Source organism: Balaenoptera ricei, chromosome 19 (assembly GCF_028023285.1).
Source record: "Balaenoptera ricei isolate mBalRic1 chromosome 19, mBalRic1.hap2, whole genome shotgun sequence".
In the NCBI taxonomy this organism is placed as follows: Eukaryota; Metazoa; Chordata; class Mammalia; order Artiodactyla; family Balaenopteridae; genus Balaenoptera; species Balaenoptera ricei.
Window position 1 is genome coordinate 12816075 of NC_082657.1, and position 27520 is coordinate 12843594.

Consider the following 27520-nt stretch of genomic DNA (forward strand, 5'->3'; position numbering starts at 1 on the left):
ACGTGCCGGGCACCACTTAAGCATTTTGCGGTTCCTCGCTCACTCATCCCCCCCCACGTTGCATGTGGGAAAACAGGCACGGAGAGGTGAAGTACGTTGCCAGAGAACAAGCAGCTAGTAAGGGGGTGACAGGATTTGAACACAGGAGGCTCGATCCAGAGACTCTGCTCTCAAACAAGATGCCCGATGATAACAAGATTACCCCCCTAATGCTTTCAACACAGGCCTAAACACAGGTATCATTTACATGCGTATCATTTACATACAGTGAAGTGCACAAATCTTAGGGGTACAGCTCAACACATTTTTACACATTATACACCTGTGTACCCAGATCAGGATACAGAATTCTTCCATCACCCCCAGAAGGTTCTCTCCACCAGCTCTGTAATTGCTGAGTACTTTAGTTAACCTCTCCTATGCCTCGGTTACCCCAACTGGTAAATGGAGTTAATAATAATAGCCAACACCAAGTGCCTGCCAGACACTTTGCTAAGTAAGGGCTTTGCATAATGTAGCCACTCTTTTTTTTTTTTTTTTTTTCCCCTGCCACACCGCACGGCATGCAGGGTCTTAGTTCCCCACTAGGGGGCGAACCTGTGCCTCCCGCGGTGGAAGCGCAGAGCCCTGGTCACTGCATTGCCAGGGAATTCCCTGCAGCCACTCATTTACTCCTCACTCCAACGCCAGGAGCCAGACATCATTATCATTCTCATTTTACAGATGAGGAAACTGAGGCACAGGGAGGTTGAGGAACTTGCTGAAGGCACACGGCTAGCGGTGGCCCCCTAATATCTCCCTTGTGGGGCTGCTGTACTGTGGAGCCCTTAGAACTGTGTCCGGCATGCAGTAGGTGCTCAGTCAACATCAGTGGCTATTATTTGTTTAACGGCCCCCGTGTAGCCAGCACTCTCTCACACACGCAGCTGAGCTCCCCCAGTTTTAAGCATTAAGTGCACTTGATCAGTTTCCTCAACTGTGAAAACGAGGGGCCCATTTTGTTTGTTCCCAACACCGTTGACAGCCAGGAGTATTTTCATCAAGATAGAAAAACAAAAATCAAAGAAAAACTCCAGCCTCTTAAAGAATTCCACCAAGTGCAGCATAATCACGAATCTTTCCAAAATAATTTCTGTACTCACCTTCCCACCATCCTTCAATGCCCTATTCTCCCAACTTAGATTTTTTTAAAAATAAAAGGTGGTAATGACAATACCTACCTCACAGGGTTATCGTGGAGATTAAATTAAATAACTGATATAACCCCCTAGGACAGTACTTGGCACATAGTAAGTCTTTAATCAATGTATTATTATTATTGTTATCATTATTATTATTATTTTTTGGCCGTGCCGCGTGGCATTCGGGATATTAGTTCCCCCGACCAGGGATCGAACCTGTGCGTGCCCCTACAGTGGAAGCGTAGAGTCTTTTTTTGGGGGGGATGGGAGTTGTTTTTTTTTTTAACATCTTTATTGGAGTATAATTGCTTTACAATGGTGTGTTAGTTTCTGCTGTATAACAAAATGAATCAGCTATATGTATACATATATTCCCATATCCCTTCCCTCTTGAAGCGTAGAGTCTTAACCACTGGACCACCAGGGAGGTCCCATCACTGTATTATTATTATCCCTCTTATATATGTCTTACTTCGGGCATTGGTGAAAGAGCAGCTTTGATCAAAGGGTTCCTCTGCAATTGGGTTCCTCTGCAAAAAGGTTCCCTAAGCAATTGGAGAACCACGGCTCTAGACCAAGTCTCTACTTATTTAGATGTGGAAATTGAGTCTCAGAGAGGTAAATAAAGGTCCAGAGATATTTAGCGGCTCAGAAGCCCCCCACTGTGCTCGGTGTAGGTGTCAGCCCTCCGATTATCTCTGTCCTCTCTCCCTATAGGTGTCTGCGGTTCTTGTTGGTTTGTTTTCTTTTTCGTGGCCCAATAGCCAGTGTCCTTACTTCTAGTCACAGGACCCTAATTTTCTTTTTTTTTTTTTTTGACCCTAATTTTCATTTGGAGAATCCCCTTGTCTCCATCTCAGCCCAGATAAAGTTAAGGCTGACCCCACCTACAGGTTCCAAGGGTGAGTCCTTAGTCCAGACCAGGCCATTCAGAGCTGTCTAAATCCCTGGCCACCATGATTAGTTCAGCGTGGACATGTGATTCAAGTTGAGCCCAAAAGAGTTATTCCTGGGACTACTGCTGAAATTATTGAGAGAGAAAAATTCTCTTCAGTTTTACTGGTGGGATATAAACTTGAATCTGCTGGAGTTCTTTTACCAGCAGGAGAGGAGAGCTGGCCTGAGAACAAAGCTAACAGGAAAAAAATATATATGGAAATGAGAGATTCATGACATCTTGGAAGCACCTGCTGCATCTATCTGCGGTCCACAGTCTCCTCAATTACAAGAGCCTATAAATTCCCCTCTTTGGCTTTAACCACCTTGAGCTGTTTTCTATCATTCGTATCCAAATGTGTCCTAACCCACTCCCTTGCCGTGGCTCTGCTCACCTGGTTCTTTTTGATGTACTGCTGGACCTCCTGCAAACCACTGCCTCGCTCTGTCTGCATGGCCAGTGGCAGCCGCTCCTGGACCCATGCCTGGAGAGGAATCAGGGAGCAGGTCAAGGGAAGGACACAGGGAGCAGGGCAAGGACCCCTCCCTCCCAACTAAACTGTAAGCATCCAAGCCCTCCCAGCATCCAAGGCCCTTCCTCACCTAAAAGTCTGCTCATGTCTTCAGCGTCCTCTGGACATGTTCTGTCTTGCTCTCTGCACTCGAGCCAGGCTCATGCTTACCTCTGGCCTTTGCACAGGCAGGTCTTGCTTTCTGGAATTCCCTTCCCACTCCCTCAGCAGGCTCCCTCATATGCACTCTTCCTTCACGTCTCAGCTCAGACATCCCCTCCTCCAGGAAGCTCTCCCTGACTTTGGAACTTGGCTAGATGCCTCCTCCCGGCTTTCACAGCCCCCTGCTTCCCCCATCACATTCCTAACCACACTGGGTTGTCACTGACTTAGGACAAGTCTGTTTTCCCCTTTGGACTCTGAGTCATCTGTGGGCAGGAACAGGGTCTGCCTCGGTCACTCCTGTGACCTAGCATCATGTAAGCACAGGGTTGGGCCCAGAATGATCAAGTGAATGAGCAAATTAGTGAATGACTGAATGAGGAAATGAATGGATGAGTGACAAGTGAGTAAGTGAATAATAAGTAAATGAGTGAAAGAAGGAATAAAGGATGAGTGGATGAATAAATCAATAACTTCATGAATAAATCAATGAGTGATTGAAAGTGTTAATGAAATTTGAAAGAGTGAAGGAATGAGTGAATAAGTGAAAACGTTAAGGACTGAATGACTGAGTGAGTCTATCTGCTTATTAGTGGATAGGTCCCTCAGCCATCTCCACCCTTGAACCCTCCTAAGTCCCATGGCCCCGCCCCCATCCCAGTCTCCACCCCCTCTGCCCACTGGCCCGCCTCTGGCCTCATGCCCCGCCCCACCCTCGCACACCCCTCCTCTTATCCTGGCCCCGCCCCAGATCCCCGAGCGGATCCTCACCAGCTCATCCTCGATGTCGTGCGCCACCTGGTGCAGCTCCTTGGAGGCGAGCAGCAGGCGGCGGCGCTCCTGCAGCGGCTCGAGCAGACGCACCAGGCGCTCGCCCACCGCGTTCTGCCGCTCGCCCACCAGCTCCTTGCTCGCCGGCTCCAGCGGCAGCGCCGCCGTCTGCGCCTGCAACTCTCCCACCTCGCGGTACCACTCCTCCACTTGAGACTCCATCGACTGTAGGGACAAGGGTAGGGTCAGCAGGCCCCACCCTCCCTCCTGATCCCGCTGTGGCTCTCCAGGACCTTTATGGTGACAGCCAAACCTCTGGTCGAGGCCCACTATTCCACTCTCCCCTGGCCCAATTCCTTCCAGAAGCGCTGCCCTCCTCTCTGATCCTGCAAGCCACTAAGCTAGTTCCTGTCTCAAGGCCTCTGCCGTAACTATTCCCCTCTGTCAGGCATGCTCTTCCCAGTCAATCAGATTTCAGCTCAGCTGTTACCTTTTCAAAGAGTCTTTCCTGACCCCCTGGACTAAAGTGGCCCATTTAGTTCTCAGAAAAACCCTTCGAGGTTGGTGGTATCCCTATGATACAGAGGAGGAAACTGAGGCCCAGAAAAGTTAGGTAATTTGTCCAAAGAGTCAACCTTTCCAAATATCAAAAATAAATACAAAGCTATAATGGTTGATGTGCCACAGGGATAGACAGAAAGGGCAAAAGCAGACCCAAATACACAGGAGAATTCATACAGTTTATAGATGCCATTTCCAACCTCCGAGGAAAGGATGGGTTATTCAATGAATGGTCAGGGGCCAAGTCGCTGACCAATTTAGCTGGATCCCTTTCTCACTCTTTATGCTGAAAATAATTCCAGATGGATTAAAGACTTAAGTGGAATAAGTAAATCCATAAGGCATACTAAGAAAACCGGGGCAAATGCTTTTATAATCTTGGGATGGAGAAAATCTTTCCAAGCACATAAACCGTAAAGGGGAAGATTTATAAATTTGGCCACAAAAAATACTTTCGTTTAAAAAAAATACTTTTGCTACAACCAAAATTTCTAGATTTAGTTAAAGGCAAGTGACAAGGTGGAAAAATAGTGTGTGTTAGAGCAAGGCACTAGTTTCTTTAACAGTAAAAGAATTCCCTTTTATCCTGCTTCCTTTGTCTCTGCAGCACTTAACCACCATCGGATAACTGTCTTTACTTGTGAGGCCTTTTTTTATTGGTCTCCTGCTTCTGGAATGTGAGCTTCATGAGGGCAGAGGCTGTGTCAATTCACCTCTGTATTCCCAAGTGCCTAGAACAGTGTCCAGCATGTAATAGGCCTTCAATTGCGGTTTGTTCAATGCACAAATGAATGACATCAGCAAAGAGAGATTGCCCAAAAGAGAAATGGGCATTAGATGTGAACAGGCAACACAAAGAAGAAAAAATAAGCGCACGAAAAGATTCCCAGTCTCACTAATCAGCAGGATAATACAGATTAAAACAAGGTATCCTTTTCTATTCATCAGATTGGCAAAAATTTAAAAGATCAATAATATCTAGTGTTGGCAAAGATACAGGGAGATGGGCACACTCAGCCATTGTCAGTGGTGGTGTAAATTAGTAGAGCCTTTCTGGAAGGCAGTTTGGCAGGTCCTATTAAAATGCAATATGTGTCAAAATGCTTTGATCCAGCACTGGCACTTGCACTTCTAGGAATGTATTTAAAGAAACACGGGCACAGGGACTTCCCTGGTGGCGCAGTGGTTAAGAATCCGCCTGCCAATGCAGGGGACACGGGTTCGAGCCCTTGTCCAGGAAGATCCCACATGCTGTGGAGCAACTAAGCCTGTGCGCCACAACTACTGAGCCTGCGCTCTGGAGCCCGCGAGCCACAACGACTGAGCCCGCATGCCACAACTACTGAAGCCCGCGCGCCTAGAGCCCATGCTCCGCAACAAGAGAAGCCACCGCAATGAGAAGCCCGCACACCTCAATGAAGAGTGGTCCCCACTCGCTGCAACTAGAGAAAGCCCGTGCACAGCAACGAAGACCCTACGCAGCCAAAAATAAAATAAATAAAATAAATAATAAAACTTAATTAATAAAAAAAAGAAACACTGGCACATATGCACAAAGATATTTGTCCGAGGATGTTCATCATAGCAGAGATGTTTGTCCAAAGATCTCATCATAGCAGAGCTTATAACGGGGAAAAAAAAAATGGAAACAACCTCGATGCTCATCAAGAGTGAAACGGTTAAACAAATCCACATCAGTGTTGAATAATACCCAAGGTTTACTGTTAAGAGGAAAAAAATTTTAGAACATACTTATGAATAGATATTTGTAGTGGATTACACATGCATAAAAATTCCCTGGAATAAACAAGAAATTAATAACAGATGGTACCTATTGAGGAGATGAGAATTTAGTGAATGGGGACAGGGATGAAGGAGAGACTTTTCACATAGGATTTTTTATATAGTTTTTGGTGTCTGAACCATGATATTTATTTATTCAAGAATTTAAATTAAGCATGAAATACAAAGAAAATAAAACCATCAGTAATCCATATAGGTACATCTATTAACACATAGAAAGAGATCTAGAAGGATGCACACCAAATAATAGTTGAAGTTCCCTTTGGAGTGTGGGATCCGGAGGCATGTTGAAGTGCTACTTTATGTTTTACCGAAGATTTCTAGGTTAGTAGGATCTTTTACCAAAAAAAAATTGTATGTATTGTGTGATTCTAAACAGATGGGGGAAATCTAGAAAAGAAAACAAAATAATGAAATTAAGTGGTAACAGATTACAGCAAAAGACTGCAACCCAAAGCTGGAAACTTAAGAACCAAATCAAGACTTTTGTTGGAAGGTTCTGTACTGCAGAGGGGTTGGTTTTGCCTGCCTAACATCCGTCCCTTCCTTTGCAGCAACTGAAAACCCGCTCTCAGGTCCTGAACTTCTTGAGGAACTAATAAAACCTAGAGGGCCAAGGTGGCCACATGATCTAAACCTGGCCAATCAGAACACAGGGTCAGGGATGGTCATATTACCTAAGCTGGGCCAATGAAAACTATTCCGGCTTCCTAAGGGGCTGATGAAACCAAGCGGCCCAATAATGGCCATGTGATTCAGGCCTGGTCAATGAGAACGCTGAATCACCCTGGCCACAAGGATTGGGTAAGAGAAGGTATGTAACCTAAGTCAGCCAATGAAAACTCTTCCCACTTTTGCTGGAAAGGTGTGTGAGCTCAAAAGGGGTGGGATGGGGAGGGTGGGAGGGAGGGAGATGCAAGAGGGAAGAGATATGGGAACATATTGTATATGTATAATTGATTAACTTTGTTATAAAGCAGAAGCTAACACACCATTGTAAGGCAATTATACTTCAATAAAGATGTTTAAAAAAAAAAAAAAAAAAAAAGGGGTGGTCTCCTTCTCATTGTATTCCTAAAGGTAGAAGAACACAGACCGGGGATACTGGAGACAATTTTGCCGCCGAGAGGCAACAGGCTCCCCAGTGACGAGGCCAACACAGAGAAAAGCAGGTGCAGAAACAAAGACAGAGAGATTCCTGAGAACGGAATTTGAGGAACTGATGCAGCCATGCCCCAATCTCATACCCCCTGGATCTTCCAGCTATGTGAGCCGACACTGTCCCCTTTTAGCCTAAGTCCTATGAACTGCACCCCAAAGAATCCCAGCTGATACAGTTCACAATCTGTAGGAATCATAAAAATGGGTAAAAATCAAACCTTATAACAAGTCAAAACCATGTACAATGGAAAAAATTTTAAAGGCACAATTATAAGTGGCAGAAATCAAAGAAAAATGAAATAGGCATCCCCAAAAGTTTTTCGCTAAGAAAAACATTGTAGTGATGTGTAGAAAAATAAAAATGCATTAGAATTCAGGAAACTTTCAAATATAGTCTGAAATATGAAGGTTGTAAGTTCCACTTCCCCATGAAATGAAAACTCCTCTACCACCTCTCCAGCAAGTGGTCGTGTGACCTGAGATGGAATAATTCCAGGGGCTGCCACTTTTCTACTTCTACAAAAATGCCACATATTTTGAACACCCATTTAATGTGTATTCTTTCCTGCAAACATGGGCTAAGGATACAGAAGTACAATGGTCCTTAAACACATGAAAAGATGTTCAGCCTCCTTCAATGTTTAGGAAAATGCAAATTCAAATAACTACAAAACAGAATCTTTCACTTCTCAGATTAGCAGAGATGAAAAAGCTTGCTAATACCTAATGATGGTAACCATGTGGGGAGGTGGATGGGTATCACATTGCAGGTGTGTCCACTGCCTTTTCAGGAGAACACTTGGCAATATTTATCAAAAAGTTTAATGCATACACCTTTTGGTCCCAAAATTTTACTTTGAGGATTATTTTCTACAGAAATATTTGCACACAGGCTCAAATACATATGGACAGGGATGTCTGTTGTGGCATTATTTATACTAGCAGAAGATTGGGAACAGCCCGAAGGTTTCTCAAAGGCTGGTTAATGACATTGTCAAACTACCCCTGGAATACCATGCAACAGTTTAAAAGGACAGACTATATCCTAGATTTTTGTGACAAGGAAGGATGCCTAGGGTGTTTTGTCAAGTGAAAAGGCAAGCTTCACTATAGTCTGTATGTCACGTGTATGTGTGTGGGTATGCATAGTATATTTCTAGAAGGATAGAGGAGAAACAGTTGAGAGCAGTTACATCCCTGCGGAGTGGGGCTTGCATGTGGAGGCGGAAGGAAGGCTTTTCACTTTTCACATCATACCCTTCTGTTTGAACTTCTTGCCATAACAGCAATAATGGGTAACACATTGCTCTAAGCTCTAAGCACTTGACAAGAATGAATTAGTTTAATCCTCACAACAGCATATGAGGTCAGGGAAGATGGGGATGTTTGTATTGTTCACAACTGGAGCCCAGCTCCTGGCTCCATGCCTGGCACAGAGTAAGTCTCCATAAATGTTTGTTGATTTTGTTTGTTGGATTGGTCACCATGCTCTTCTGCTTCTCTTGGTATTAAAGGTTAGCATTTTAAAAAAAAGTAAACTAGCTTTAAACGTTAAAACCAAAGGAACAACATGGATGATTCTTGAAAACATTAAGTGAAAGAAGCCAGACACAAAGGACAATATATTGTACGATTCCATTTATACGAAATGTCCAAAATAGGCAAATCTGTAGAGACAGAAAGTAGACTAGTAGAGGGAACTAATGGGTGCGGGGTTTCTCTTTGGGGTGATGCAAGTGTTCTGGAATTAGATAGTGGTGAGAGTCACTCGACTTTGTAAATACACTAAAAATCACTGAATTGTACTCTTTAAGAGTGTGTATTTTGGGAATTCCCTGGTGGTCCAGTGTTAGAACTCCGTGCTCTCACTGCTGAGGCCCTGGGTTCAATCCCCGGTCGGGGAACTAACATCCCCCAAGCCGCGCAGCACAGCCAAAAAAAATAAAAAATAAAAAAAATTTAAAAAGACATTAAAGGTAAAAACCAAAACAAACAAACAAAAACCAGAAGAGCCTACTTCCAAAAGAGCTGCAGGCGCTCTGCTGCATGGTGACACACAAGCCCTGACCCCCACATCAACCTGATTCCTACTCGGATCCACCTGCTGTTCTTCCCATATTCCAGCTGGGGAGACTGAGGCTCAGAGACGATCAATGCCTGGTCCAGAGTAAAAACTGCCAGAACCAGAATTTGAACCCAGGACCACGTGACCACGAAACCCTAGTGGCCCTCAGTCACTCTGCTTCTCTGTAATTGGGGATGACGCGGCTCAGAAAGGTGGGGTCACTTGTCCTCAGTCACACAGTAGGAGAACGAGTGTTCAAACCCTGGACTGTGTAGCTCCTGACTCTGGGCCATGATGAGCTAGATGAAGAAATGTGGGGCAAAGAATGAAAAGGGGCGAAGAGGGTGTTTTCTCGGCCAGAGAAAAGAGCCTGGCTTAGGGTGGGAGGTAGTCTTTACGGACTCAGCTCAGCGGCTGCAAAGACTCCAAGTGCATCTTCCCCTGACTGGTCCCCCTTAGATGGCAGGAGACCAGCTCCCCGCTTCCCTCCCCAAGCAAGAGCCCATGGCTGAGCCAGGCCAGCTGGTCAGACGCCTGGGGACTGGGAAAGCAGGGGTTTGGGACTCTACCATCTGGCCCCTCAGCCGGGAAAGACAGTTGGAGGAGGCCCTGAAGGAGGACTCTGGGTCACATGGCCTAGACCTGGGAGGCGGGGTTCCAGGAAGGCTGCTGCAGCAGCTGGGGTGGGGGACAAGGGGAAGGACACGACGAGGACACAGGGATGAGGAGAGATCAAGGGAGGGGGGCAGAGATGGAGAACTGAAATGAAAAGAGACAGAGAGAAGAGAGTGAGAGAGTAAGACAGAGAGAGATTAAGAGACAGAGACAGAGAGACAGAGAAACAGGTGAGAAAGAGAGAGAAAAAAACTAAGAGAAACAGAGACACAGAGGAACTGAGGGAGCACGACTGGGAGGCAGGCCCAGAGTGAGGCAGAGGGGGGAGGGAGCACTCTCACAGCTACACCCCCTCAGACCCCGAGCCAGCACCTCCCGCAGCCCAGCCTGGCCCTGGTGCCCTGAGGGGTAGGGCAGCCAGGAGATGTGCCCGGCTGGACCGACCCCGTCCCTCCTGCATATGCCCAGTGCCTGGGATCTCAGGCAGGCCCCAGGGAACAGCAGGGCCTTGGGAGGCCGCTCCCCTCCCCAGTGGCAGCTCCTGAGGCCCAGCTGGACTCCATATGGGGGCCTTGGCCCACTGAGTCACTCCCCACCTCGGGCTCCCTCTGCTGGGGAAAGGGGCCAGGAGTCCTATGCTGGGCCTACCCATCGCTGCATGACCCCCCCAACCCAGGCTCTCATCCGCCCTGGGCCTCAGTCTCTCCCTTAAACAATGGGGACCTCACCTCCTGGTCCCCAGGGCTTGGTGGGCCTAACCCCCTCCATGTGGAGGGAAGAGCCGGCTCTGCACTTGGCTAGGGCAGGAGGCCCCAAACCTTCCCTCTGAAACCTAAGTGGCCAAAAAGGGAGACAAGGATGCTCAAGGTCACCAGTTCCCCCCAAAATGCAAATGCAAAGACCACAGTGAGATACGCTGCCTATTCACCAGACTGGGAAAAAAATCTAAAAAGTCTGCCAACACCAAGTGTTGGCAAGTATGTGTAGAAACAGGAGCTCTCATTTGCTGCTGGGGCGAGAGCATTAAATGGCATCAGGACTCAGGCGAGCAATCTGTCACAACCAGGTGAGCTATAAACTGACAGTTCTAACTTTCGGCACTATATTACTGTCTCATATAGCACCTCCCCCCGCCCCGCCAAATACATTTTTTAAAAGCTACATGGATGGGGGGAAGTGCCAAACTGGAATATAATCAGAAACAAATGAAACAGCTATTTCACATAAATAACATAATCTATGGAAGGCAGAGAAATAACCCAACTTTTGAACACAGTATAGTGACGATGTGCCCTCTGGCGGAAGACAATTAAAAATTTAAAACCTGTAAGCAAGAACTGTCTCTTGGTTAGATTTGCTGGGTCAGCAATTCTGAAACTACATCATGCAGTATGTCTTGTAATCTTTACAATGTTCGTATGAAATCACTACGGTTATTATGTCCACTTGACTGAAGAAGAAACTGACACACAAAAAGAGACATATTTCCAAGTTAGCCAGTTGGTAAGTCACAGAGCTGGGCTTGACCCCAGGCAGCCAGGCTCCAGCATCCATGGCCTTGACCTTGGCATGTACTGCCACCCAGAGTCCCGCTGTCACCAAATGGCTTAGCATTAGGGTCCTTCCCTTTGCACAGAGGAGGTGCCTGAGGCTCAGACCAGAGGCAAAGCCACGTGCCTAACATCACACACCTAGTAAGTGGCAGAGCTCTGATTCAAACCCACACCTGCTGAGTCCTGAGTCTGTGCTTTTATTCACTGCAATAAACTGCTGAGGAAGAGTTAGTAATCATCGTTAAGACAATGAATAATCCTAGTAATAGCTGCTGCTGTGCTGGAGGTCTCCATTTGCCCCTCTTGACCCACAGTCTAAGCTTCTCCATCCTGCTCTGTGCCCCGGGGTCGGCGGGGGCGGAGTGGGGTGGGCTGACCTGTATGGACCGCAGCAACTGGCTCCCCTGCCTTCTGGCTTCCAGGTGGGCTGGGCTCAGGATTGGCTATATAATTTGCAGGGCCCAGTGCAAAATGAAAATGCAGGTCCCTTGATTCAAATGTTAAGAATTTCAAAACAGGACAGGGACTTCCCTGGCGGTCCAGTGGTTAAGAATCCACGCTTCCACTGCAGGGAGCACGGGTTCTATCCCTGGTCGGGGAACTAAGATCCTGCATGCTCCGCGGCACGGCCAAAAGAATTTCAAAACAGGAGAGCAGAGCACAAAACCGAGTGTGGGGTCCCGTGGGACTGCACCCATGAAGTACGTCCTGTGAACTAAGGGGAGCGGACCTATCATTTCCCGGCTCCTCCCCGCAGCAGCGGCCATTCTTGCCTAAGGGTCCCCGCTCCTTCCAGGCGACTCTGCACCCCCCTGTCCTCCCCCACCCCCCTCACCCCTGCCCGGAAGTGAAGCTCCCTGCAATTGGCCCCAAGGCTTCCCCATTCCCTGCTCACACCTTTGTCAAGACTCTCGACAGGCCCTCTTCAAATCGTCCTCAGTGGAGCATGCCTTCTGTTTCCTTGTTGGGACCCTGACAGTCACAGATCCCCATTTGCTGGGAACTCACCACATCCCAGCGCACACCTTCACCTGGCCCTGGGATGCCCGCGCTGAGGCAGTCCTACTTAAGAAGGGACGACAGAGGTTCAGAGAGGGACTACACTTGCGCCCTGGCTGGGATTTGAACCCAGGTCTGTCTGCCACCCCTTAGGGCTTTCATCACTTGGCCCCTGGCTGCTACTACTCCTTGCCCCCTCCTCTGTCTGACCATCCAGGCCACCACTTTTTTCTGCCGATATTCCAGGTGATCCCTCAGAGCAGACCTGGGACCGAGTCATCCCTGTGTGACCACTGTCTGCCCAGCTAACGCAGTGTGGACCTCAGGCAGTGATGGATTTTTCAGAGGCCAGTGAGAGGGTCATGTTCCCCACTATGGTCTGGGAGTATCGAGGGAGGAGGGTGGATGGGAACTAAATGTAGTCCTGAATGGCCACTTGGTGGCTGTGTGGCTTTGGGAGAGCCAGGACTCTTTCTGTGCCGTGGTGTCCTCACATGTCCAGTGAGGATAAACCACAGCACTTCCCTCGTAGGGCTGCTGGGGAGGAGGGACAGGTTATCAGTGGCTGGCACAGAACACAGATCAGCGGTTCTCAAAGTGTGGTCCGGGCACTCCTGGGGATTCCCAAGATCTTTTCAAGGGGTCTGCACGGTTACAACATGGTTTAAAAAAAACACTAAGCTGTTATTTGCCTTCATCCCTCTCATTCTCTTCCAGGTGCACAGCAGGGTTTTACAAGGACCGTATGACCAGTGCTATTGCAAGAGACACTGAATGCAGAAGCAGAGGTGAGAAGCCAGTGCTCTTTTTTTTTTTTGGCCACACCGGGTGGCATGCAGGATCTTAGTTCCCCGACCAGGGATCGAACCTGTGCCAACCACTGGACCGTAGGGGAATTCCCTCCAGTGCTCTTTCAAGCCAGGCATGAAAGGGAGCTGCAACGTTGAAAACGATGCCAATCTTCTGCCTACATTTTTTTGTTGTTTTGGAAAATATAGTTATTCTTCATAAAAGAATGCTTTGGGGTTCATATGTGATTGATTTATTGTTGTTGTTTTAAAACAAATCAATCGTTTAAATATGTCTCAGTTTTCATTTTTAATATAGTAAATATTAAACATGCAAACAAGCTCTTTGGGATCTCAGTGATTTGTAAGAGGTAAAGGGATCCTGGAGACAGGGCAGTTGAGAACCGCTGGGGTACAGAAAGCAATGATGTTCGTGACATCCTATTCAGATCTGTTGCTCTCTGCGTCTTTGCCCGTCTCCCGCACCAGAATGTGAGCCCCACGGGGGCCATAAGTTTTTGTCAGTTTTGCTTACTGCTGTATTCCAGAAAAGTGCCTAGCGTGTTGACATAGGTGCTCAATAAAGATTTGCTGCATAGATAACTGAATAAATACTAATTAGTGTCATGTGCTTTTATTATCAGTCGACTTTTTTTTTTTTTTTGCCAGGCACTATGTCAAGCACTTTAGAAGCATAACTATGCAGGAGTGGTGAAGAGTTGAGGGACCTGGATTTGAATCCAAGCTCTGCCACTGGCTACCCTGGGCCATTAGTTCACATCCCAGAGCCTCAGGCATTATTCCTGGGATGTAAAGGCAGGAGTTGTCACACCTTGGGAGGTGAGACGCAACTCCTACATTCGCACCTCCAGTCAGCGCATCAAACAGTTAAGATACCAAGCACCACAGGCTGCCAGGCTAGGAGCAGAGATAAAGCAGACACTGTGTCTGTTCTCTAAGAGCCGCTGTTTTGTAATGGAGACACTGGCTAGCTGTGTGTCCTTGGGCCAAGCGCTCTACCTTCCATGCCTCAGTTTCCCCGTTGGTCAAATGGGGGATAATAACAGTACCAGTCTCTTAGGGTTGCTGGGAGGAGTCAGTGAGAGCTCGGCACAGAGGCTGGTGGGGGAAGCACTCCATGAATGCCGTTATTTTATTCATTTATTTATTTTGGCCGCCCGAGTGGCATGGGGATCTTAGTTCCCCCACCAGGGATCGAACCCGTGCCCCCTGCACTGGGAGTGCCGAGTCTTAACCATGGAACCGCCAGGGAAGTCCCATGAATGCTGTTATTATTCTTTGCAAAGCCAGCCCCCTACCTCTGGGCCTTGGTTTCTCCATCCAGGAAACAGGTGTCAGGGTCCTGGAAAACCCTCAGTGTGCTTGTTATCTACCTACTGCTTTTTGGCTCTAAATCTTTCCTCCCCCTTTGTACCCCCTGCCCTAGGGGTGCTGGGTGCTTCCAACAGTGGCTACTAGCTGGACTGCCTCAGTATTCCCTTTCTGTTTCCAGCTCTTCTAACACATTTGAAATAAACCCCTATCTTAAAATCCCCTCTGTTTGAAATACCTCAAGTGGGATCTGACCCTGACTCTGGCCCCACTGTGTTTAGAAAGCCCCCGTCTGTGTCAGCCAGGCCGTACCTGCAGCTTCTTGAGCTGGCTGTTGACAGTGGCCAGGTCCCCACCAGGGTCCACATCTTGCAGCTGGCTTTCCATGTGAAGGAGCTTCCTGTCCAGCTCAGCGAAGCTCTGCACCAGCTGGTCGGCCTTGCTGGCCTCAAAGAGCTGCCTCGCCTTGGCCTGGGTGGTGCTCTCCAGCTCCGCCCAGCACTGCCGGATCTCACCCAGCTTCTTCCGCACCGAGGCTGCCAGCTCTGGTTTCTCCTGCATCAGTTGCTGGCCCTCCTGCCCCAGACGATGGGAGGCAGGAAATGAGGGGGAGGGAGTGGATGGTGGGGAGGGACAGAGAAATATGGGGGCAGCAGAACATAGGGAGAGATGAGGAGAGAGAGACAGAATCAAGGAGTTGGAGACACACAGAGAGACAGAGACATGAGGGGTGGTTGCAGAGAAAGCACCAAGCATGGGAAGAGAGACGAGGAGAGACAGACAGATAGACAGAGGTGTGGGGAGGGAGACAGACAACACAGAGGCATGAGAAGGAGACAGAGAGAGACAGATAGCCATAGAGTGATGGATACAGAGACGTGCACAAAGTTAGAACATGGGAAGAGGACCATAAGACAGAGAAGGGGAGCGAGAGACAGAGATGGAAGAAAGAGACAGAGAGAGAGAGAGGCAGAGAGAACAAACCTCCATTAAACTCAAAGTCAAGGAGAGTGGCTTTGCCACGTGCCACCATTATGGGGCATCGGTGGCCATTTAATGGTTTAAGACCCACCTGGGTGCCTCTGTTTGAGTGAAAAGAGTGGGGGGATCCAGGGCAGCAGGTCTAGGGGCAGTTTAGGATGTTGATGCTTAGAGCAAAAGTCTGCCTGGGTCCCTCCAAGCTGAAGTCAAGCTCCAATATATGTTGGCCTAGAGCCACATATATCATATTACATATTAAAAATAACAATACCATAGCAACTACAGCTCCTAGGTGCCTGGCCTTGTGTTAAGCACTTTATGTACTCAAGAGTCTATATTTATTATTTCCTAATTTTAAAGCAGAGCATAAACAACAAGGTCCAATTGTATAGCACATCGAACTATATTCAAAATCTTGTAATAAACCATATGAAAAATAATATATATATATATGTATATGTATGTATATATGTATATACATATATATAACTGAATCACTTTGCTGTATACCAGAAGCTAACACAACGTTGTAAATCAACTATACTTCAATAAAAAATTTTAAATTAAAAATTAAAAATAAAGCAGAGCAAACTGAGGCTCAAAGAAGTTAACACAATTCCCCCAAGGCCCCAGAGCTGGTAACAGGCATAGACAGAATGAGAACCCAAGGTTGTAGGAACCCAATGTTCACTTTAACCCCAGCTTCCCAGGGCTGCCCCAACCTGACTACCTGACTTTCTATTTTAAATGCTCCAAATGGTGTGGAAGGAAGCCTGGTGGGGGAGATTATAAGAAGGGGTGAAATATTTAACAACCATTCAGAAGAGATGTTGGCCGTTTTATAGACAGGCAAACTGAGGCTCAAAGAGGTTACATGAATTACTCAAGGCCACAAAACTAGGAGCAGATGTGGAAATTATCTGAACCAGTTCAGGGGTATGAGAAGAGCAGGCTGGCAGTGGAGGGTGAAGGAGGTGAGACATGGGTTCCCTGGAGGCCCCTGGCCCCTGGCATGGGCAGCGGGTCCTTCTGCATACTCACCCTCTCAATCTTCTCCAGCCACTCCTTATTCTGAGCCAGCTCTGCCATGAACGCCTGATGCCGGAGCCATCTCTTATGCAGCTTGTGGCCGTCTTCCCGCGTGCTGTCTCGCGCCATCAGCATCTTCTCATGGATCCAGCCATCCAGCTGTGCAGGACGGGGGAGGGGCTCAGCCAATTCCCCACAACCTGCCATAGCCCCCCCCATCCCCTCCACAACGTCCCAGGTTCAGGGCCTAGGCTTCTAGGACTGGGGAGGGAGAGAAGGGTGGGATGGAAAAAGCTGTGCAAGTGAGGCCTTTATGGCAGGGGTGTGCAGCTTAAGCCCTTTCCTAGGGAGTAGGGGATGGATGAAAGGGTCCCCAGAATGCATCATCTCTTAGCCCTCTGTCCTCAGGGCAGCCCTTCTCAACTCCTCATAAGCCCTAAGCCCCAAGGTAGGGTTCCTGGGCCAGTCTTCCCACTCATAGCCAAATCAGCCCTCCAAAACAAGCCCTCCAACCTAGTTTAGCTCACTTCCAATTCAGTATTGCACCCCTCACCCCCAGCAATCCTTAGACCCTTCAATTCAGTCTTAGCCACCTCCAATAATGACCAATTCAAGATCTCCAACCCATTCCCAAAGGTATCAGGTGAAGCCCCCATATCTAGTCCCAGACCCCCAATATGGCCAGATGAACCCCTAAAAAACCTCCCAACTAGTGCCAAGTCTAGTTCCCTCCAAACCATCCCTCCAATGTGGGGTAGACCCATCCCCTGCAACCCAGATCCAGCCTCCTTAATGAGCCCACAGGACTCCCCAAATCCAGCCTTGAGGATCCAGCCCAAGACCACAGTTCGCCAAAACCATGATGCATTCTGGCCCCCAACCAAAGCCAACCCCCCAAATGCAAGCATCAGGGCCACCTTCTGGCTCCCCAAATGAGTCTATCCCAAATGAGTTGCTACAAATCTAGCATCAGACTCTCCAGCATGGACGAGATAGAACCTCCGTAGCCAACCCCCCCTCCCAAACTAAAGCCAGTTCTAGTGCCCCCACTCACCAACAAAACCAGTCATCCCAAATGCAAGCAACAGGAGTGGGCCCCTTTCACTACCCTCAGCAGGACCAGTCACAGGGCTGCTTTCTGAGACACCCCTCCCTCCCAATGAGGGACAACCTCAAGCAGGAACCTCCCCACTCATGACCAAACCTGGCACCTGGGCAGTTTGCTCCTCCCCTTTCTCCTCCCCCTTCAGTCACAAGATCCTCCTCCTCCCTCTTGGAAAAAAAAACAACAAAAAACCACGGACTCTGGCTTACAGTCATAGCCAAGGACAAATTCACAGTCGACCAAACCCCACTCCATGTCCCCTGAGCATGTGCTCCCCAGAGGTCCAGGACAGCGTCATACTCCCTCATACACACACAGACACACACATGAGCCAAGTCAAATGCTGAATCCCCCAGTGCTATCAGATTCCCGACAAGCAGGGAAGAGTTTGCCAATGGCAGCCACAGCTCATAGGGAAAGCAAAGCCCCTGAAGGAGAGGTACTCTGTCATCAAGGTAAAAGCCCCCCAAAAGTGACTGACCCCCATCACTGAGGGCAAAGCCAGAGTCCCCAACAACCCAGGGGAAAAGCTCCCAAATGTCAGAGCCCTCCAAACCCAGAGCAAGTCCAAGACCCTCATCGCCCAAGGCAGACCCCCGCAAAAATGATTCGCCCCCATCATCTAAGGCTAACACAGATTCTGCAAGAACCAGGGAAGAATCTCTCCAAAGGTTAAGAGTCCCCCAACCCCAGGGAAAATCTCAGATGCCCCATTACCCAGAGCAGAGGCCCCTAGAGAGGCTGGGACCCCCTTAACCCCCAGGGCAAATCCACACTACCCCAGGAGTAGCCTTAGAAGTCCTTCCTTTCCGCTACTCTCCCTTGGGACCCGGCCCCTCAGTCCGGCCCGCAGCAGCACCGCGGACAGCTCCCGGCATCCGGGCCCCTCCCCAGGGCTGGGGTCCCTGCGCCTTACCGACCCGCCCCCGCGCCGCCGGCGCCCCTCCCTCCCGCGGCGGGTGGGCGAGCACGCGCCCAAGCCCCCTCCCCCGCCCGCCTCGGCGGGGGTGCGCGTCAGCCCCCTCCCCTGGGCGCCCCCGAGACCTGAAGTGGCGGAGGCGTTGGCGGGCGGTCCCTGCAGCGGGCGGGCGGGCTCTCGCCCCTCTACCGCGACGGCGGCGGCAGCGGTGGTGACGGCTGAGTCTCCGGCGGACACGCGCCCCATCCCCCGCCACCGCGCAGCGGCAGCGCGCCCGCCCGCGCGCGCCCCCTGCCTGCCTACGTGCCCGCCTCTCTGCCGGGTCCCAGATGCGCGTAGAGGAGAAATCATCACCCTCTCTAAAGCATGGGGAGGGGGGGGTGTTCCTGCGCCATCTCAGATGATTGCTGCTTGGTCCAGAACAATCTAAAGAGAGGGGGAAGGGGCTCCTGGGCCAAATCAAACGGGGGGGGGGGAGAGGGGGTAGGCTGGGGCCTGGGCTACCTCAGCTATGTGAGGGGGTGAGGTGGGGTGGGAAGAGGCTCAGATTCCTGGCTACCTCAGCTCTGCAGGGGTGAAAAATATGGGAGGGAGCCGGAAATATCTCTTATAAGACTTCAGTCCAGAATAATCTCCAGTGGGAAGAAGGGGGACAGGGGGTTCTTGAACTCATCTCTAGTGGGCTCGAGTCCCAGACCCATCTCTAATGGACTTGAGTTGGGAGGGGGAATATGGAAGCCCTTATCCATTTAATGTGTGGGGAGAACATGGGGGTTCACCATGGGGGGAATCAAATCATCTTTAATTGGGGAGATTCGGACCTGGTTCCTGAACCATCTTTGGTTGGGGGAAACTTAAGTACTGTATCATCGCGGAGGGGGTACTAATTATCCTGAGTCAGGTAGATAGATGAGACCAGGACCATCTCTGTTTGGGATTAGGAAAATGTTTACTGGGCCATCTCTCATGGGGCCATCTCTTATGTGGTCAGGGTCCAGAATAGTTTCTATGGAATGCAGGGTAAGGAGAGAAAGGCAGCGTATCTCCTGAGCTGTCTCTAATGGAGAACGGGACCTGGACCACCTCTGATTTGGGGCGATCCTAACGGTTGTGTAGCTCATCTCTAAAGGGGCAGAGCTTGATTCCTGGACACTGTTAAAGGGGCGAAGGCTTGGTCGGGGACTGTCTCTGACCGAAGCTGCGCTCTGGGCTTCTGGTCCACCCACGGCTCCCCCCATCCCTCTCCTGTCTCCCGTCCCTCTCTCCCCAGCAGAGAGCTTCTCACGAATCTCCGGCGGGGAAAGGTGAGATCAGCGCGCGTCTCCGCGGGACCTGTGGGCGCGGACGCGCGCCGTTGCCAGGGGCGCCCAAGGCCCCTCCCTCCTTCCCCAGCGCGTGGGTGGAGGAGACTTGAGGAGCATGCGCACTGAAGCCAGGATCCGCACGCCTCCTGGCGGCGCGAGGTGAACATCGCTCCGCGACCCATTTAGACGGGGCGTCTCCTCCCCCACTGCGCCTCAGTCCTGGAGCACTTCCCTGCCTAAGAAAGAAGTTCCTGTGCCCCAGCACAGCTGGAGTTCCTACCTCGTGGCAGTCTCGGAGGAAGTGCTGCAGCCCAAGTTGGTCGTGTAGCTTCTGCATCCATTGCTGGGCCCGTAGTTGGTTTTCTTGGCTCCTGGGGGTGGGGAGATAGGAATTGGGGGAAGCCTGTGTCTGGGGGCGCTGGCAGTAAGGCTGTGAGGGCGTCAGGCTTGGCAGGGCTAGGAACCTGGGGCATATGTACGAGCGAGGAAGAGGAGAGAGCAAGGTAGGGATGGGAGTAAAGGCAAAGAAACATCAGTGGGGGCAGAGCCAGGGACAGAGCTGGGGGAGGAAGAGAGAGGAGGGAGGGAGAGGAAGGCGGGGGAGAGAAAGAATGGGAGAGAGAGGGACAGAGACAGACAGATATCTGAAAAGAAAGAAATACCCTTAGAGAGACACAATCCCATAGAGAGAGATAACAGACCTACAGTGTAGGAGATACCGAGAGAGATAAAAACTTAGAGAATGAGAGACACCTAGGGAGAAAGAGAGATCAGGAGGGAGAGATAGATTGATGGGGGGGGGTATGCAAAGGCTTAGAGAGATAAACAGGAACACATACAGGTACAGGACCAGAGACAAAGAGAAACAAAGACTTCAAGAGGGAATGATTGACAGAGACTTGGACGAGAGACAGACAAAGAAAGAGACCCAGAGACAGAGAAAATAGGAAAACACAAGGAAAGAAATGAAGCAAGGGTAGTGCCAGAGACAGAGAGAGAGATAGACAGAGAGGAGAGCAGTAGACAGGAAGCAGAGGGAAGGAAAGTGACAGAGAGGGTCCAGGGAGGGACAGCCCAAAAAGGGACAGGAAGAGAAGTGGCCAGATGCCCCCAGTAAAAGACACAGCCAGACAGACAGAAGGCTGCAACAGAGCTGGAGAGAGGGATGAGAGCAGGGCATGGATAGATGCAGCTGGAGCCACACGGAGGCAAGGAGGGGCAGGCCCTTGGCCTAAGTGAACTGGCCGGGCTGGACCCCAGCCCCGCCACCCCGGAGCCAGCAAGCACCGCAGCCCCAGGCAGTCTGGCCTCCTGCCCACAGTGCAGGGCAAAGTGCCCAAGAGGCCTGGTGGAGAGGGCTGAGGGGGTCCCTCTTTGCTGTGCCTTGAACAAGCAACTCCCAGCTCAGGGCCTTGGCATTGGCTGTTTCCTCTGCCTGGAATGGTCTTCCCCCCAAAGTGTACTCAAATGTCACGTTCTTAGCGAGACCCCTCCTGATCATTCCCCAACACTTTCTCGCTTTCTTTCCTTCTTTAACTTTCTCCTTTGCACTTAACACTATCTAACACACTGTATATGTTACATATTTCTCTTGTCTGTCTCCCCCCCAGGATGTCATTCCATGAGGGCAGGAATTTTTTGTCTGTTTTGCTCACACCTGTATCCCCAATGCCTAGAAAAAGGAGCTGGCACACAGTAGGTGCTCAACACATATTTTATGAATGAAAGAAAGCAAGAGAGACAGAGAGGCAGAAAGAAAGAGGGAGGGCAGAAATAAAAGTAAAATATCCGAGAGAGAGAGAGAGAGAGAGAGAGAGGCAGAAGAAAAGACAGAGAGATGCAGATATAGGTAGACAAAACAAGGAGAGAGAGACAAGGAAATAGAGATACATAGTTGTACAGGGAGATGGAGGCAAAGAGATGGAGTGTGTGGGAGAAAGTTACAGAGAGAACCAAGGGCAGAGCTGGATGGAAGGGCCAGAGACAAGCAAAATATGTACTCCCTCCTGCCAAGACTCAGCTCAGGAACCAGGAAATAGGAAATGCCTCTGAAATTGAACCAGTCTCAATCCCTCCAGGCCTTCACCAGCCAACTTGTCAAGCATCAGTCCTAGGGATGAGGAAAATCCCTTGTTTCCGGGAGGGTGAGAAAAGAGCTGTGACCTCTGGCAAGTCTGTTCCCCTCTCTGAGCCTCATGTGCCGAATGCAGACAAGATGCAAGAGCGCCCTGCACGCAGGGCTGGGCCAGGTTCCAGGCGAGGTGAGGCTCGTGGAGAGAGAAGTGACTTGCTCTGAATCTACAGGCTGAGAGGCAGAGCTGGGACTAGGACCTGGCCCTGTTTGACCCCAGGGCTCCCACGGCCCTCTGCATCTCTCCCATCCTGGCCCTGACCATTCTGGGCCATGCCTGTCAGACAGCACGCGAGCTCTATGAGGGCAGGAATCGTGTTCTGTCCTGGTCACCGCTGCGCGCCCAGCATTGCCCCACACAGGGCCTGGAACACAGCATGGACTCAGTACTTGCTTAATTGGCTGAAGAATAAATGAATAGGGACTTCCCTGGTGGTCCAGTGGCTAAGACTCTGTGCTCCCAATGCAGGGGGCCCGGGTTCGACCCCTGGTCAGGGAACTAGACCCCGCATGCTGCAACTAAAGATCCCACATGCCGCAACTAAAGATCCCGCATGCCGCAACTAAAGATCCCGCATGCCGCAACTAAAGATCCCGCACGCGGCAACGAAGCTCTCACGTGCTGCAACTACGACCCGGCGCAGCCAAATAAATAAATATTTTTAAAAAGAATAAATGAATAAACAATAGAATGAAAGGAGCCATTAATGACTGCAAAGGAATGAAGGCATGACTCAGAAGGAACAGCCCTCCAGGCCCCTCCTCCTCCTCATTCTGCAGAGCCCGGCAGAGAGCAGACACTCAAGAAATGCTGGGTAAAAGAAGGAAGGGGCCAGGCCTGGAGCGGAGGACCCTAGATCATGAATTTGCATCCTCAGGATGAGAATCTCCATAAAAGTTATCCTTTAGGAAACTCCAACCTTGTCCCAAATGAATTTAGGGAAAAAAAGACGCCGGAGACCGAAAAGACAAGGGGCTGGGGCCTCGGGGCTGTGGATGGTGGTGGAGGGACTGGGTATGATTTCCATCAGGAGACAGAGGCTAGAGCAGCACTGGGCTCTCTTCCTGCCTCGCTCAGGCCAGAGAGGAGAAAGCTGGGGTCACCAGGACGGGCAGAAACAGCAACAATGACGGACAGAAAGAAGTGGGCCTGGGCTTCCTTGGTGGTGCAGTGGTTGAGAATCTGCCTGCCAATGCAGGGGACACGGGTTCGAGCCCTGGTCTGGGAAGATCCCACATGCCACGGAGCAACTGGGCCTGTGAGCCACAACTACTGAGCCTGCGCGTCTGGAGCCTGTGCTCCGCAACAAGAGAGGCCGCGACAGTGAGAGGCCCGCGCACTGCGATGAAGAGTGGCCCCCACTCGCTGCAACTAGAGAAAGCCCTCGCACAGAAACGAAGACCCAACACAGCCAAAAATAAATAAATTTTTTAAAAAAAGAAGTGGGCCTGAAGGAAATCCTATAAAGGACTCTGCTTGAGGGCTGGGTTGTTTGTTTTTTTTTTGCGACAGGGAGGGGCTGCTGTTTTGTTCAGGGCTTAGAATAGTGCCTGGCACACAGCAGATGTTAACATTTTAACAACCAGTCCGGCTATCCCAGGCTGAGGGCAGGCTTGGGAGAGAAACTTTTCATTGTATATCCTTTTGCAGCTTTTGGGTTATCAACCATAAGTTACCTTTTCACAGATCATCAGTTTAAATAGAATCTAAAGCAATATGGAATTAAATAGAAATCAAAGACACAGAGAGGGAATTCCCTGGAAGTCCAGTGGTTAGGGCTCCACGCTTCCATTGCAGGGGGCATGGGTTCGATCTCTGGTCGGGAAACTAAGATCCCGCAAGCAGCGTGGCATGGCCAAGAAAAAAAAAAAGAGAGAGACAGAAGAGCAGAAATGTGATGGAAAGAAAGGGAATTCTGGCCTCCTCGCCCCTCCCCTGTGCCGAGATCCCACCCCCTGTGCCCCTGGGGTCTGAGGGACCTACTTCTCCAGCAGCAGAGTCACGGCCTCCTGGGCCTGCTCCCCGTAGGCGTTGCCCTGTCTCAGCAGGCTCTCAGCAGCCTGCACGGCCACCTGCATCTTCTGCTGGTTCAGCTCCATCGTGGTGAGAAAATCCCGGTGCCGTTTCAGTGCCTCCTCCACCGACTCCACGGTGCCCGGCAGGTCCAGACCCGACAGTGCCATCTCCTGGGAATGGGGGAGGGGTGATGCTCCGTTTAGCCCTGCTTCATTCCAGGACCAGGGAGAGGCTGCCAGCCTGCCTTGCCACCACTTTCCTCTCCCTTGCTCACTGTGTTCTAGCATTGAACACGCCAGGCATGGTCCCACTTCAGATCCTTTTCCCATGCTGGTCCCTCCAGATAGCCCCACGGCTGGCTCTTTCACTTTCTTCAGGTCTCTGACCATCTGTCAAAAATAACATCCTCCTCCCCCAGCCATATCCCTTTATCCTGCTTTATTATTTTTCATAGCATATACCTGACATGATATTATATATGCTATTACTTGTTTATCATCTCCTCCCCCACATATACACACATACACACTAGAATGCCAGCCACACGAGGGTGGGATTTTGTGTTTTGTTTCCTCTGTGCTCAGCCGCAGAATATTGCCTGGCACAGAGGAGGCACTCAGTAAATATTTGGTTAATTGATGAAGACTGACCTGGGTCCTGTGTGACTTCAAGGAAGTTCTTTCCCTCTCTGGGGTTAGTTTTCTAACTGGTAAAATGGGTGGATCAGAAAGGATCTCTCAAGGCCACCTCAGCTCCATTGTTTAGTAACCTCATGATTCCAGGGGCCCTGTTTGTTTCTCCAGATAATCCTCTAACTGGGTCAGCTTTCTCTAGATAACCAGCACAGGTAGTCATGCTTTCTAAAATGATCCCTAGGGACTTCCCTGGTGGTCCAGTGGTAAAGAATCCACCTTGCAATGCAGGGGACGCAGGTTCGATCCCTGCTCAAGGAACTGGGATCCCACATGCCATGGGGCAACTAAGCCCGCATGCCACAACTTCTGAGCTCGCGCGCCTCAACTAGAGAGACCGTGTGCTGCAAACTACAGAGCCCACGCGCTCTGGAACCCGCGCACCACAACTAGAGAGAAGCCCATGCCACAATGAAAAATCCTGCATCCCGCGGGCCGCAACTAAGACCTGATGCAGCCAAATAAATAAATAAAATGATCCCTAAAAGCTGGTACCTACTCTTGGACAATCTGAAAACTGGGTGTTCCATCTTGTCCAAATCCTCAAATTTGGTTCCCATCCCAGAAAGATCCCCCAAATGGATCAGCTGTTCCCAGATAACCATGGCACTTGATTCCTCAAGCCATAAAGGCAGTTACCCTCTCCAGAGAATCTGCAAATTGCCATTCCCAATAAGAAGATAATCTGCTAATTTAAGTCCCCAGAACCACTTAATCCACCATCATTTACTGACCCTAATAATCTCTCAGCCTGAATTCCCTCTACCATAGTCTTCATCCTCTGTTTTCCACCCCAAGATCTTCTTTAAACCCCATTAACCATCACCAATCAACCTCATACTCTTATTTCCTTCCAGACAATCCACAGACCCAAGAAGCCGCTCCAATGAACACCCAAATGCATTACTTAGAATAGTCCACAAACTGTTAGTCACCTAAACTAAGACGCCACCCCACACATCGTAATCCTCAAATTCTGTTACACACCCACCCACACATGTTCACACCGGATGCTCCACAAACCCAGCCATCCGTATCAGATACCTGCCACACACACACACACACACACACACACACACACTCCGCCGCTGACAGCAGATAAGCCACGAAGCCAGTGGTCCCCGCAGACACACTCCTCCACACATTTCCCTGTCCCCGAAATCCCCCGCGGCCTCAGACCCCCACCCGCGTCAACCCCGAAGCGGGCACCTGGTTGCGCAGCACCGCCCGCGCCTGGCGTAGGTCGCGTAGAAAGAGCTGGTAGATGTGCGCCTGGACCAGCGCCTCCCTGCGCGCCTCCCACAAGCCGAGCAGCTTGTGCCAGCCAAGTTCGAGGTGCGGCAGCCACTCGTCGAGTGCCAGGCCCGGGCCCAGCTCGGTGCCGTCGCCCGCCAGCAGTGCCTCGCTGGCCGCCACGATGCGCGCGAAGTCCTCCTCGCGCTGGTCCACTTCCTCCTTGAGGGCGGCGTGGCGCGCCAGCAGCGCGTCCGCCTCTTCCAGGCTGCCGGGCAGGGGCCCCTCGCCGCCGCCCGCCGTCTCCTGGGCGCGCACCAGCCAGTCCAGGAAAGCGTCCAGGTCGTGCAGGAAGCGCTGTAGGCGCCCGGCCGCCGCCACCGCCTCGCCACAGGCCTGAGCCGCGCTAGCCAACGCGCCCCACTCGGCGCCCAGTTCCTCGGCACCCTGATGCAGCCGGGCAGCCTGAGCCGGGAAGCGCACAGCCAGCAGGGCCGCCTCCTCCTGGAGGGCCGCCTGGCGCGGCTCTAGCGCTTGCAGAGCAGCCTCCAGGCCGCTGATGCGCCACTGCAAGGCGCCGCCCGCGCGGGGCGCGCTCTCCACAGCCCTCCGCTTCTCGCGCACCTGGGCGCGCACCTCCGCTACCTCCAGCAGGTGGTTCTCCACCAGCAGCACCGCGTTCACCTCCTCCTTGCGTTGTTCCGCCAGCTCCACGATGCGGTTCCACCTGCCCAGGGGAAGCAGGGCGGCTTAAGGAGGACGGAGACCCCTCTTGGGTGTGGAGGGCCCATCGACCCTAGGTAGAACCCAGCCACTGTGTGACCTTGGAATGTCACCTTATCTCACCGAGCCCCAGTTTCTGTCTGTGTAAAATGGACTCTACCGGGTACATTTGCTTAGAACAGCGGTTCTCAAAATGTAATCTGAGCAAGGGCAAAATTATCTTCATCAAAATGCTAAGATGCTATTTGCCTTTTCACTTTCATTCTGTCCCGAGTGTACAGTGGAGTTTTCCAGAGGCTGCAGGACAAAGACTGACTGCAGAAGCAGACCTGAGAACTCAGCTGCCTTCTCTTAAGCCAGACATTAAACAGATGTGCAAAAACGCAGAACAACGCCATCCTTCTCGCTACATTTTTTTTGTTTTGAAAGGTTTTTTTTCATTAAAACATGTTAGCTATGTTTATTATTGTTATTTTTAACGACGTAATATTTTTAAATTACTCAGTGTTAATTTCTAATATAGTCAATACTGATAGATATAACCCACTAAAACAAGCTCTTTGGGGTCCTTAATAGTTTTTAAGAGTGCAAAGTGTTCTGAAACCAAAGAGTGTGGGAACTGCTGGCTTATGACATCAGATAATACGTTGGATGCAATGAATAGTTACTGAGCGTGTACTATAAGCCAGGTGCTAAGGCAAACCTGTTTTATTCCAAAATAAATAAATGGGGAAAATTACGCATTGCCCTGTGCCTTCAGGCAAGTGATGATATTTCTCTGGGCCTCAGTCCCCTTTCATAGGCAGTGTATGGTCCAGTTTATAAGTACAGAATCCGAGCCAGACTGCCTGGCTGTGTCAGGCTCAAAGTCAAATCTGAGCTATGTACCCTTTGGTTAGTAACTTTCTCTGTGCCTCAGTTTCCCCACCAGTAAAATGGACATAGCA

The 27520-nt window shown here is 50.3% G+C and overlaps 1 protein-coding gene across 1 annotated transcript in view; it reads right to left on the bottom strand.

Moving 5' to 3' along the window:
- Positions 1-27520, bottom strand: part of SPTBN4 (spectrin beta, non-erythrocytic 4) — a 73686-nt gene that overhangs the window by 14062 nt on the left and 32104 nt on the right. Inside the window, exons 16-22 of the mRNA XM_059906121.1 lie at positions 25827-26577; positions 23893-24095; positions 20058-20148; positions 16462-16608; positions 14752-15015; positions 3563-3787; positions 2513-2602 (exon numbers count right to left, since the gene is read on the bottom strand). Of these exons, the coding sequence (XP_059762104.1) occupies positions 2513-2602; positions 3563-3787; positions 14752-15015; positions 16462-16608; positions 20058-20148; positions 23893-24095; positions 25827-26577 (1771 nt within the window). The remainder of the gene's footprint in view (positions 1-2512; positions 2603-3562; positions 3788-14751; positions 15016-16461; positions 16609-20057; positions 20149-23892; positions 24096-25826; positions 26578-27520) is intronic.